This window comes from Sphaerodactylus townsendi, linkage group LG04, assembly GCF_021028975.2.
Source record: "Sphaerodactylus townsendi isolate TG3544 linkage group LG04, MPM_Stown_v2.3, whole genome shotgun sequence".
NCBI classification, from domain to species: domain Eukaryota; kingdom Metazoa; phylum Chordata; class Lepidosauria; order Squamata; family Sphaerodactylidae; genus Sphaerodactylus; species Sphaerodactylus townsendi.
Genome location: NC_059428.1, coordinates 18,690,334 through 18,703,892, shown reverse-complemented (window position 1 = coordinate 18,703,892; position 13,559 = coordinate 18,690,334). Strand labels below are relative to the sequence as shown.

General features: G+C 46.7%; 1 protein-coding gene across 1 annotated transcript in view; it reads right to left on the bottom strand.

The window, feature by feature from the left end:
• The window catches only part of MTNR1B (melatonin receptor 1B), a 62,929-nt gene extending 49,735 nt beyond the window's left edge, over window positions 1–13,194 (bottom strand). Inside the window, 1 exon segment of the mRNA XM_048494027.1 lies at window positions 13,152–13,194. Coding sequence (XP_048349984.1) covers window positions 13,152–13,194 — 43 coding nt within the window.
• Window positions 13,195–13,559: the final 365 nt, after the last annotated feature.

Sequence of the window (13,559 nt, the reverse complement as noted above, 5' to 3'; positions counted from 1 at the left end):
TTCTCCTGATGCTTCACCTGCATCTGTGCCTGGCATCTTCAGAGGATCCTCTGGAGAGGCCAGCCACAGATGCAGGCGAAACGGCAGGAGAAAATGCTACTGGAACACAGCCATGCAACCCGGAAAACCCACAACACCCTAGTGATTCCAGCAGTGAAAGCCTTTGACAATGAAGCCTTCGACTTGAAAGCTTTCGACTTGAAGATTGATTCTTACTTTGAGTAGACAGTAGTAAGCTACTAGGCTCCCAGTGCTGTCTTATGCAGACTCACATCCTTCTAAACTCATGGTGAAGTTGACTTCATGCAAGGGCTTCTCACAATTACTTTCTTGTGTTTCTGCTTGCAAGAGAGCTCATAAGTAAAGGCAGTTCCCTGTGCAAGCACTGGGTCATCACTTACTAGGCAGACTTTGTCTATGGAATGGTTTGCCATTGCCTTCCCCAGTCATGAACATTTTACCCCAGCCAGAGGCGTAGGGGAAGAATGGTGACTGGGGCAACACCTGCTCTGGCAGCCTGCACCCCCCGCATCCCACTTACCATAGCTAGCGGGAGCCTGCCATGACCCACCCCTCGGCCCGCCCCCCCCCCCAGACTGCTCTTTCAGCCTCCGCCGGCTGAAGGAGCAACCTGGTATGGTTGGATGGGGTTGAGGGGTGCCTGGCGGCAGCCCATCCACACTGCTCCTTAGGCCAGAGGCTCTGCCAGTTGAAGGAGCCACCTGGTGGGGTGGGCCCCAAAAGGAGGAGGAGGAGGAGAAGGAGGAGGAAGAAGAAGGAGGAGGAGGAGGAGTTTGGATTTATATCCCCCCTTTCTCAAAGGGGCTTACAATCTCCTTGCCCTTCCCCCCTCACAACAAACACCCTGTGAGGTAGGTGGGGCTGGGAGAGCTCCGAGAAGCTGTGACTAGCCCAAGGTCACCCAGCTGGCGTGTGTGGGAGTGCACAGGCTAATCTGAATTCCCCAGATAAGCCTCCACAGCTCAGGCAGCAGAGCTGGGAATCAAACCCGGTTCCTGCAGATTAGATACACGAGCTCTTAACCTCCTACGCCACTGCTGCTGTGAGGACGATTCTCTGCCCCACCACGTGACCAGCCGATGTACACCTTGGGACATGTGACCCCACACGTCCCGTGAGCGCTCCGCCCCTGCCCCCAACAACCTGGGTACTCATTCTATCAACCTCAGAAGGATGGAAGGTTGAGTCACCCTTGAGCCAGCTACCGAAAACCATCTTTCTTCGGGGTCAAACTCAGATGGCGAGCAGAACTTTTGACTGCAGTACTGCGTCTCACCACTCGGTGTGACGGGTCTCTTAACAGTGGAGACATTTTGCGCTATCCAACCTGTCGACTTCAGTGGGCTTCGACTGGCCTGACTGGGCATAGGATTGCAGTGCAAATGGACCATTGGTCAGGTTCATTATGTCCATGACTGAAGAAGAAGAAGAAGAAGAAGAAGAAGAAGAAGAAGAAGAAGAAGAAGAAGAAGAAGAAGAAGAAGAAGAAGAAGAAGAGGAGGAGGAGGAGGAGGAGGAGGAGGAGGAGGAGGAGGAGGAGTTTGGATTTATATCCCCCCCTTTCTCTCCTGCAGGAGACTCAAAGGGGCTTACAATCTCCTTGCCCTTCCCCCCCTCACAACAAACACCCTGTGAGGTGGGTGGGACTGAGAGAGCTCCGAGAAGCTGTGACTAGCCCAAGGTCACCCAGCTGGCGTGTGTGGGAGTGCACAGGCTAATCCGAATTCCCCAGATAAACCTCCACAGCTCAGGCGGCAGAGCTGGGAATCAAACCCGGTTCCTCCAGATTAGATACACGAGCTCTTAACCTCCTATGCCACTGCTGCTCCTGACTGTCCCATGCTCCTGACTGTCCCATACTTGTCCCCAATGGTCCAGACCACAGACGAGAAACCCCGCAGGATTTTGGAAATGATCCCCTCCCACTGGTTGTTTATAAGCACCATTTTAACAACCGGTTCTGCCGAAGTGGTGCGAACCGGCTGAATCCCACCACTGCCCACCCCCCCGCCCCTTGCAAAATGAGTCAACTGTTTATCCAAGTCAGCTGGAGCACCTGCTTAGTTTTCTTCTTCAAGGAGCATCCGTCAAGGTAATGTGCCGGAAAGCCCGCATGGGAAGATGAACAGTGGGTGGAAGTTGGCAGAAAGTTACAGATGAATTGAAAAGAACATTTCAAGACTGAAGCGCATGGTGATTATCTTCTCCACGAGGCTGGCGCCCTGAGATTGAGTTCTTTTTTGCCGCTTAGAGGTGAAAATAGAATTTCACTTTCCTTTCATGGGCGCTGCAGCTTTTGAAAAATGCATTTATGGGCTTTTTGTTGACGCCGTTGCTCCACGCACAAAGGGGGAACAGGAGACATGTTTTTCAAAGTGGCTTTAGCCTACCATTGAAGTTTTTCCGGCCGCCGAAGAGCCACTTCCGTCAGACGAACACTCACTAGGCTGAATGAAGGAAGGCTTCAAGGGTTGCAGAGTGGAGCCGTGTGACACAAAGCAGTAAATGAAGGCTGGCCAAGGGTGCAGGGGCGTAGACTTGCTAATGTGTCAAGGGTGGGGCTAGGGCTGAGCCAAAGGCCCAGTGACATCAGAGGGAGGAGCCAGTGACATCACAGTGAGGGGCCTCAATTGTCACTATCTATGGAGGTTGGGCTGTGGAGGATTTAGGGAGGGACACTGTATGGCATAGATGTCGAACTCGCAGCCCTCCAGATGTTATGGACTACAGTTCCCATCATCCCCTGTCAGCATCATGCTGGCAGGGGATGATGGGAACTGTAGTCCATACATCTGGAGGGCTGCGAGTTTGACACCTATGATGTATGGCATTTGGAATAGTAGCTAGCTTCTTCAAACTCATATCTTTTGAGCGAGTACAAGCACGTTTTGAGGCAATTCAGGACAGTGCCTAGTGTCATGACCCCAAAGAAAACCCACAGTTATCCCCCTGTGAATTTATATACCTTGATTTCTTAGCACACTGCTTAAAAACTCCACCATAAAAAGACAGATATTCAAAACAAATTATTATTAAAATCACATAATCAGCTCATAGAAAATGAGCCTGTCCATAGTTAGTTTCTGCTCTTTAGGTTCAACGTGTAAAGCATATTTCGCTTCAACCAATGATCTACAGATAGCTGAAATGCAACTCCAACTTTTTATTAACAACACAATCTGTTTCTTTATTTACATTTTAAAAAATTATAATACAATCAAATACTCTCCCAATCTCTATTACCCCTTCTGTTCCTGCAAGCATCTTCTCCTGCTATATCCCACCTATCCTTCCCAATTTCCTTGTTAAAAATTGCCTTACCTAAGTACAACTCACTTGTAGGATGTTACAATTCAAATAACCCTGTACTTAGAATCATAGGTCCCTTCCGCACATGCAGAATAATGCACTTTCAATCCACTTTCACAACTGTTTGCAAGTGGATTTTGCTATTCCGCACAGCTGCAAAGTGCACTGAAAGTGGATTGAAAGTGCATGATTCTGCATGTGCAGAAGGGGACATAGAGTTGGAAGAGACCTCAAGGGCCATCCAGTCCAACCCCTTGCCATGCAGGAACACCCAATCAAAGCACTCCCGACATATGATCATCCTGAGCCACTGTTTAAAAACCTCCAAAGAAGGAGACTCCACCACTCTCCGAGGCAGTGAATTCCACTGTCGACCAGCCCTGATGGTCAGGAAGTTCTTCCTAATGTTTAGATGGAATCTCTTTTCCTGCCCCTTGAATCCATTACTCCATGTCATAGGCTCATTCCGCACATGCAGAATAATGCACTTTCAAACTGCTTTCAGTGCTCTTTGAAGCTGTGTGGAACAGCAAAATCCACTTGCAAACAGTTGTGAAAGTGGTTTGAAAATGCATTATTTTGCGTGTGCGGAAGGGGCCCTAGTCTCTGAGGCAGCAGAAAACGCTTGCTCCTTCTTCGACATGGCATCCCTCCAAATATTTAAACATAGCTATCATATCCCCCCCCCCCCTTGACCTTTGCTTCTCCAGACTAAACATCCCCAGCTCCCTAAGTCTCTCTTTGTAGAGCACGGATTCCAGATCTTTTACCATTTTGACACTGAATGCGTTCGTTTTCATGGATGTTCTTTGAACAAACTCATTAGCTGTAACATTAAGATCAGTTTCCTGAGAGGTCTGTTTAGGACCATGAAGAATTAAAAATGTGACTGAGCCTTGCCTGTTTCATGTTTGAGCATTAAAAAGGTCTTAATTCTACAAAGGCATAAATACGACCTTTCTGAGGTACTGCAGGTGTCATGCCCCCACAGAGCCTTTAGTTATTTCCCTTTTAAGATTCAGTTTCCCTGTAGTTAGTGTGGGTTTTGCCTCATTGTTAAGCCTTTCCTGGGAGGGTGTTTTAGTTAGCCCCTGCCCCTTTAAGACTTTTTCCCAGCAGACAATTCTCCTTTCCCCACCCAGAAGTCCTCTGTGTTAGTTAGTCAGTTAATCTATGAGGTGCTAAGGGTGAGGATCTCCGCACTGTTCATAATGTCTATGGCTCATTCCGCACATGCAAAATAATGCACTTTCAAACTGCTTTCAGTGCTCTTTGAAGCTGTGCGGAATAGCAAAATTCACTTGCAAACAGTTGTGAAAGTGGTTTGAAAACGCATTATTTTGCGTGTGCGGAAGGGGCCTATTAAACCATATAGGTCCAGACAAGACCATATGTTTATATGGTGGTCTAAAAAGAGAGCAAGCCAAGTTCGTCTACAGCAAGAGCAAGTATTCCAGAGCTACAAGGAAGCAAGGGACTGTCTACCAGCCAACAGCAGCCGGAGAAGAGACAAGTTTACAGCTTCCTACAGCCTGAGGATGAGCAAGTACTCTGTTTAGTTAACCCTGGGAGGAGTTAGGGTCTTGTTTCTTCCTTTGAATAAAGCCATTTTAAGAACTGTAGAAACTGGCTTGCATTCCCCCTTTCTGTCCCAACCAAGAACAGGGCACCTCAATCAAAGACGCTTGGGGTGGGGGGCAGGAGGAAACAGGTATCGCAAGACCTATTCTGATAAGTTTAGCTAACTCTGGTATTAGCTGATGCAGACATTTCCTTGTTCTCCACTGAATACATCAATCACATCACAAAGAGCGGAAAGTTTAACTTTCCGCTCCCTTGTGTAGTGTCACCCCAGGATTAGATTGTAAGCTTCCTTGTCTTTCTAGTTTTGCATGAGTTTTCACATCTTTGAACCACGCAGTGTTATGCTTATGAGCTGGTTGCTTACAAATACAAATTGCAGCAGAGTCACTGAATCATGTCAAACAGGGGTATCGGAATAATAAACAAAGGTATTTATGCATATGCAACATCCTTGAGAAACGGATAACAAACACCAAGGGCTGAGACAGTTTGGAGATGGAGATGTTGACTCTTGAGGTGGTACATTCTGCACATCACAGGGACACAGAATTTGGATACCGGAGGCTGAGTGCAGAGGCGTAGCTCCAAGGGAATGGGGGGGGGTATCACACCAGGTGCGTGCCCCTGTGGGGGTGTGGTGAGGGCATGGTGGGGGCATTCCGGGGTGGGGGTGGAGGACGCTCTGGTGCACCGGGCACTTCCCCCCCTTGCTACTGTAACCTCTATCTGTGGGTTCTGTGGGGCAGAACTTGGAATGAGTTTGCAACCACAAATTTTAAAAACAAAATGGTTTACTTTCTTAACATATAACATATAACATCAACATTTAACATCACACTTCAAGGTCCTGTTCAGGTTGCATTTTAAGTCCTTCTAGTCACAGTCTTCTGATATTGCCAAGTCCAATTCTTCTTGCAAGTGGGTTGGCTCCTGAAGACTCCAAGGGCTTGGTGAACAGGATTCAACATGATGAAGGTTTCCAAGAGAACTCTCACCGATTACAAACAAAAAAAACCCTGAAACAATAAACTCCAACATTTACAATATAGCAAAAATAAACAACTCCCTTCCCACTAGTTCCCAACAACTTTGCAGTTACCTTAACAAGGTGTTAAGGGCTTATACAAACCAAGGTCCGAGTCTGGTAGTCTTGTCTCCTCCAAATTACATGAGTTCTGCAGCATTCTCTTGCTGCTTTGAGTCTCCACCCCTTTCTGGGTCAACCCATTCTGAGCATGGGGGTTACACTACACCTCTGGCTGAGTGATATGTGGCCGGGATCTTTCTTCATCACTGAGCAAGGGGTTACCAGGTACCATCTTTATTGCTGATAGCAGGAATGGAAGATTCATTCATACTGGTCCCAGGGAGTGAATCTTAATTTTAGCAAGCAGATGGTTTATTGTCAGTTCTGTTGTGTTAACATGAGAGGCCTCTTGTTATCTTAAGGCCAACTGGTCTGACAGGAAGGGCGGAAAGAATGTGTTACAGATTTCTGGCTCAGACAGACCTTTCTAATATAAAGCAGAATGAAAAAACCCTGATACAAGTGACAAAAACAATATATTGAGTACAAAGAGTACATAAGGCATAGCCTAGCCTAATACACAAGCAACTAGCTAATTAGCATAATACGGAGCGGTACAAAGATGTGTAAACTCATGCAAGACTAGGAAGACAAGGAAGCTTAAAATCTAATCCTGAGGTCACACTACAATATCTAAAAACATGTCCAGATGAAGTTGCAGTGGGCAGCATTCCAGTCAGTTTTGTAAAAGTTTAGAATGTGTGTACTATCATCGGGGCTTTCCCCACTGACAGAGTTGAACTGGTTTCTACCTAGGTTCGCCTCAGTGAATCCCCACCGCCACCGAGCTCAACATTGTTTTGTCTCAGGTCCCCCCCCCCCTCAGAACTGCGACATCCCTGTCGCAGTTATGAACGACACTTTTCTGCTGGAACAAGGTCGATACCGCTTCGAAGCTTCAAAGTGGGGAAGCATCGAAATGACACCTCATCCGTTCAACCAATCACGAGCTGCTTTTGTGGCATGTGCAGAACAGGAGAGTCGTGGCGGGCAGAAAGCTTATGTAACTGTAAACTGTAAAAACTGTAAAAAAAACCACTCCTGTTTCCCGCCATAACACAAGCACCAATCATGATTGAGGAGTGAAACAGGCACCAAGATGATCCCACCCACTTAGCTCAGTTCCAGGGAGCCAACTCAGTTGCTGTGGGGACAGCCTGGAATCGCCCTCCACTGAAGGGAACCGAGTCGACCTTAGCTCCCTTCTGCAGTGGGGAAAGCCCCATCCTCTCCTATAGGAAATGTTTCAGTTTTGTGCATGTGTTGGGGCACATCTGAGGAAAAGCGATTGTGTAAAAGATAGATTTTATCAATGATTTTCATAAAAGATTTTACTGCAGAAATTCTTAGGAGATGGAAACCAGTGAGAATCACATCCAGCATCAGCACGCCATGCGGCTTTCTGCACGAAGGAACAGAAGGACGCTCTAAATCTAAGTTTGATATGTTAAAGATATTCCAGAATTCCAGAACTCTCAGGCCTAGGACAGGAAATGATTGATTGGGGGAAGAGGGGAAGGAGGAAAGATGCAAATCAATCCAGGTGTCTTGCAGCTGGCACAATCCTTCGTAAGGCTGCACCCAGGTGCCATTTTTAGACTTTTTGCTACTGACTTGTGAATGGCTGGCTTTTCCTGTCAGAAAACGCTTTTTTCTTTACTAAGATGAGATTGACTGGGGACTGCAAAAACAGCTCCGGGCAAGCTCGTATTTACTCAAATACATTTGTGCTTGAGCAGGCTTTGAACGGAGTTATTCTCCTGCCAGCTGGGTTCTTTACATCTTCTTGGGTATTATTATTATTATTATTATTATTATTATTATTATTATTATATACATAACAACACAGCACAAGTGTCTGGAATTCATCTCTGAATATCGAGTCCTTCCCAAGGACCTAGGATATTAGAGGTATTTGCGTAGAATATGTGCAGTTCCTAGAAGTGCTGCTTTCTGCAGCATGTGGACTGATGTTCTGTCCAAGTTTAGGCTTTCCAGATGTTTTTCAAGATTTCTTGGGATTCCTCCTAGAGCACCGACTACTAGTGGGATTACTGTTGTTCTTTTTTGCCACAATCGTTCAACTTCAATTTGTAGGTCCTTGTATTTTGTGATCTTTTCCAGCTCTTTGTCCTCTACCCTGCTGTCAACTGGCACAGCAACATCTATGATATTATTATTATTATTATTATTATTATTATTATTATTATTATTATTATTATTATTATTATTATTATTATTATTATTATTATTTATTTATTTATTTATTTATTTATTTATTTATTTATTTAATATATGTACAACATAAAACCATAAAACCATCATAAATACAATTTAAAACAGCGGTTACTACCTAGGGAAGGCATCTCACAAAATACCTTATTTAACTTAAACTCAGCTTAATCCTCCTAAAAGGGGGGGGGCAGTGGGTCTCGATGATATTGAGAACCCATGGAATGGGGGGGGGGCACATTCAGCAGCTGGCCTCTCCAAAGCCCCGGTGGAACAACTCAGTCTTACAGGCCCTGCGGAAATCGCCAAGGTCCCGCAGGGCCTGGACAGCTGGAGGAAGGGGCCAGAGCCGTAAAGGCCCTGGCCCGAGTGGAGGCCAGCCACATCATTGAGGGGCCAGGGATCTCCAGTAGGATATGATAGCAAAGAGTTTTACACCATTTGGCTTCAGGTGTGTGCTGCTGAGCTGTGGGGGTTCTACTGTTTAATTGTATAGAATTCTTTGTTTTTAATTTTCACTGTTTGTGCCATGAGATACCTCAAGCAGTTTTTGTTGCATATAAATCTGATAACTCAATAAAAACAACCACCTGCCAGATGGTGTCGCCCCTAAAGACACCATTCCCAATTTTCACAGGTTTTAGCTACACAGCCCTTTTCGTGTGAACTCACACATCAACAAATAATCTCTCTCCAAAAATTCAGTCGTCGTCGGTGCGTTCCTTCTAGATCACCCCAGATACCCTTGCTTCATCCTGGTCAGAAGGTTCTTCTTGTTGGGATAAGTGCTCCTGGTAGTTGGAGATTATCACTATTCATAGTTAGCAGAGTGGCACGGGTGGCTAGAACACAGCAGAAGCCTTACCTCGTGCGCGTGCGCGCGCGTGTGATTGATCCCAATGTGCGGCAAGCTTATGTAACCCCCATGCTCAGAATGGGTTGACCCAGAAAGGGGTGGAGACTCAAAGCAGCAGAAGGCTGCAGAGCTCTTTGGAGGAGACAAGGCTACCAGACTCGGACTTTGATTTCTATAAGCCCTTAACACCTTGTTAAGGGTTTTTTTATGTTTGTAATGGGTGAGAGTTCTCCTGGAAACCTTCATCATGTTGAATCCTGTTCACCAAGCCCTTGGAGTCTTCAGGAGCCAACCCACTTGCAAAGAAGAATTGGACTTGGCAATATCAGAAGACTGTAACTAGAAGGACTTGAAAATGCAACCTGAACAGGACCTTAAAGTGTGGTGTTAAATGTTGATGTTTAATGTTGTATGTTAACAAAGTAAACCATTTTGTTTTTAAAAATTGTTGTTGCAAACTCATTCCAAGTTCTGCCCCACAGAACCCACAGATAGAGGTTACACTTACACAAAAGAAAGTCGGAGTCAGTTGTAGTTTCTAATCTAATAAAAAGAGTATTTATTAGTGAACTCCATTCTGGATAGAAAGATAGGTAGATAGAGTCACTATGCTATCCTAATCTAACTGGATGGAGATGGATGCGTGGAGCATCCATCCTCTCTCTAGGCATGGTAGGAATAGGAATGGAGAAGGGGTCGAGGAAGAAGCCGGAAGGAAGGAAGTCCCTGAGAGTATCAGTCTAACATCAAAGGGATAGAACCAGCATGATAGAGTGTCAAATCCCTAGGTCCCTATCTAGCCACTAGCTCTCTAGTAAAACCCCCTCTGTAGGTTGAGGCAGGAAACAGCGTAACAGTGTAAAGTCCTTCACTTCCAACACTTCTCTCCATTGACAAAACCAGCCATGCCACACAGTCCAAAACATGCTTTTTCCTGGTTTCCTGGAGTGAAGCTATGGCAAACCTGCAGGAAGTTGTCTGTGGATACAACAGGAAGGTAAGGCCGTTCTGGGCCTCAACTGCCATTGTAACTGAATCCCTCGTGTGACTTTGTCAACATGGCTTGGCACTGGTTGTCTTGGGGGGGGGGGGGCTCAGAACCCCCAGCCAAATCCTGAGGGAGCTCAAGCCCTCAATTGCCCCCCTCCCCCAGTTCACACCCATGCAAGGGCGTGCAGCATTTCCCACCATGACATTTGGGCGATCAGCTGTCTGTGCTTCACGGCTCCCTGCTGGCAGAACGGAATAGAAAGGGATGGGCTCGTGGGTGTGTTTATGGGGTTGGCTGGTTTTGGTGACAAAGGGAAAAGCAGGTGTTGGGAAAAGATAATGAAGGTGTGCTGCTGAAAGCTTTGTGAGGCCTTTTATACGCCGGGGAAAATTATTTTAAAACATCTCTGATATGCTACTCTGATGAGCGGAAAAGCTCGTGAAAGGATTGCATGTGCTGCCGAAGCCAAGAGGAAGGAGCTATTTTGCGGGACGATGCAAAACCCGCCTTGAGAAGGAGGTAGAAATGTGTCACGCATCCTGCTTTGGGGATTTTTGCATAATATGGCTTTACTAATGTGTTTTTTGATATATTTCCCCTCATTTCCCTTGCTTTATTTTAAAAAAAGGACATTCTGTCCAGAACTTACATGCTGCCCATGAAGGAAAGCCTTCACACGGCTATATTTTTAAGCCATACCAACAGTACATAATGAGGGCAGGCACAACAAAATCCCTGTAGGTTAACATCAAGAACCAGTGTAGTGTAGTGTTGGACTATGATTTTGGAGAACTAGGTTTAAATCTACACACTGCCATAGGAGCTTTTTTGGGGTGGCTTTGGGCCAGTCACACATTCTCAGCCTAGCCTACCGAACAGGGTTGTTGGCAGAGGAGAGAATTACAGAGGCAGAGGAGAGAATTACATACGCCACTGTGCCTACAGGGTCTTAATCAGTGGTGGGATCCAAAAATTTTAGTAACAGGTTCCCATGGTGGTGGGATTCAAACTGTGGCGTAGCACCAATGGGGCTGGGCGGGGCACGATGGGGCGTGACCGGGCATTCCGGGGCGGGGCATTCCTGGGGCGGGGCTGTGGCAAGGACGCAGCCGCTGCGCCGGTCCTTGGGCGGGAAACGAATGCATGCAGGCGCAGGCTGCCACGCACGCCAGTGCACCTCCTGCTAGACTGCTTCAAGTTCTGCGTGCTACTGCTGAGAGGAGGGGCGTAACTAAGGCAAAAATCACGTGGCAAAATCACCAATTAGTAACCCCCTCTCGGCATACACAAATAATTAGTAACCTACTCTCGGGAACCTGTGAGAACCTGCTGGATCCCACCTCTGGTCTTAATGAAATGCATACATACATACATAAATATATACACAAACAGTTGATCACACTTCCCCTTTATATAAACATTACAGAGAAAGAGATGTCTGTCTATCCCCTTAGCGCAGAGGTGTCCAACTCTGGTGCTTCAGATGTTTATGGACTACAATTCCCCATCAGCCCCTGCTGGCACAGCCAGTTGGCCAACAGAACTCAGCGCTATGGCAGCTGGAAAAATGAGAACTAAATATGTATAACCCCTTGCTGTTCCCAGAAAATGTGATAATTTAAGTGTTCCATAATATGCTAAGAGATGCATCAAGCGTTTCCCCCGTTCTAGTTTGATGCTTAATTGGTGAAAGGTTAAGGTATATATTGATTCCTCCTGTGAATTATTTTAGAGAATACTATTTTTGCAGTCCCTTGGGGCTTTAAGCAAATATATCTGCAAGGAGTTTAAGGCACTGGGATATCGTTTCCTCAAACTTTTAAATCCACACTTGTACCATTGTGAGGAAATGGCTTCTCTTGGCCTGACAGTCCTCTTATGGAGACGCCATTGTGAAAAACAGCGCTACCCCACGAGGATAATTATTTGCTTACTTAATTTATGTGCCACTTTTCACCCTAATGGGGGACTCGAAGTGGCTTACTACATTCTCCCTTTCTCCACTTTATCCTATTAAAAAAGGACCAGTTGGGCTGAAAGCATGTGACTGGCCCAAGATCACTCAGCAAACTTCATGGCGGAGTGAGGATTTGCACTCGGCTCTCCCAGATCCCAGTCTGACACTCTAAATATTCATACAGCCCCCACAATAGCCCTGTTCCAAAGTCCTGTCATTGCACATGGCAGATGGATATACAAAGCCTGTCAAAATAATAATGACAATGATGGGATGAATAATAATAGCATGAATAATGGGATCCTACTTTCTTTTTTGGCTGGTCACCTAACATTCGAAGGAGCTGAAAGTATGAGCTGCATATTAGTCCTTCTGGAACAGAATAGGGGACTGCTGAGTCCAGAGTTCTGTTTTCCAAAAATAACCTTTTAAATTTCTTTAAAAGACCATGCGATCACACCCAATCAACCTGGGGGGAAGAATTAGGACTAATAAAAGGAAACATTTCTTCACGCAACGTGTGATTGGTGTTTGGAATATGCTGCCACAGGAGGTGGTGATGGCCACTAACCTGGATAGCTTTAAAAGGGGCTTGGGCAGATTTATGGAGGAGAAGTCGATGTATGGCTCCCAATCTTGATCCTCCTTGATCTGAGATTGCAAAATGCCTTAGCAGATCAGGTGCCCAAGAGCAGCAGCAGCAGCAGCAGGCCATTGCTTTCACATCCTGCACGTGAGCTCCCAAAGGCACCTGGTGGGCCACTGCGGGTAGCAGAGTGCTGGACTAGATGGACTCTGGTCTGATCCAGCAGGCTCTTTCTTATGTTCTTACTGCTTTCACTAATCAGAAGTGAATAGAACAGGAAATCTGGCTTTATTCCGACTACGTCTCTTTCCGCATGGGCGGAATACAGCGACCCAGAGACGCTAAAAACAGCGTCCCTAGGGAGGGGTTTGCATGGCCGCCGCCGCTGCATCGCAACCCCCGAGCAATGCAAAGCCGCTGTTTCCGAACCTCGCTCCCTGGGCAATGTATTTTGGAAACAGCAGCTTCCAGCTGCTGCCCTGCGAACGGCTGGAAGGCGCCATCCCCCCCATTTCCCGAATGCCTTACCTTCCCTCTGACATTCCGGCATGGCGTCCAGGCCTTGGGACATGCCCCCCTGCCCTGCGACTCCAGAGCTGTCACGCAGGGCAGGGGGGCGTGTCCCCTAGCCTTGGCGACACGCCGGAAGGTCAGAGGGAAGGGAGGGCATTCGGGCGATGGTGCAGTGCTGCGCCGTCTTCTCTGCCCCTACCAGGACTGTTCATGCAAACGGTCCTGGGGGGGAGGTGCATCGGCGTCATATACGCTGACGCACCCCCCGAGCGTGGCTGTGTGGAAACAGCCTATGATTAGTCTGTGAAACCTGGATTGGGTTCATGCAAATTCTGGCTCGGTTTATTGCCTATGACCATGCCACCATGAACACATCACATCTCCCCTTGATTTCAGAAGTTACTTGCATCCACTTTGCAGTTT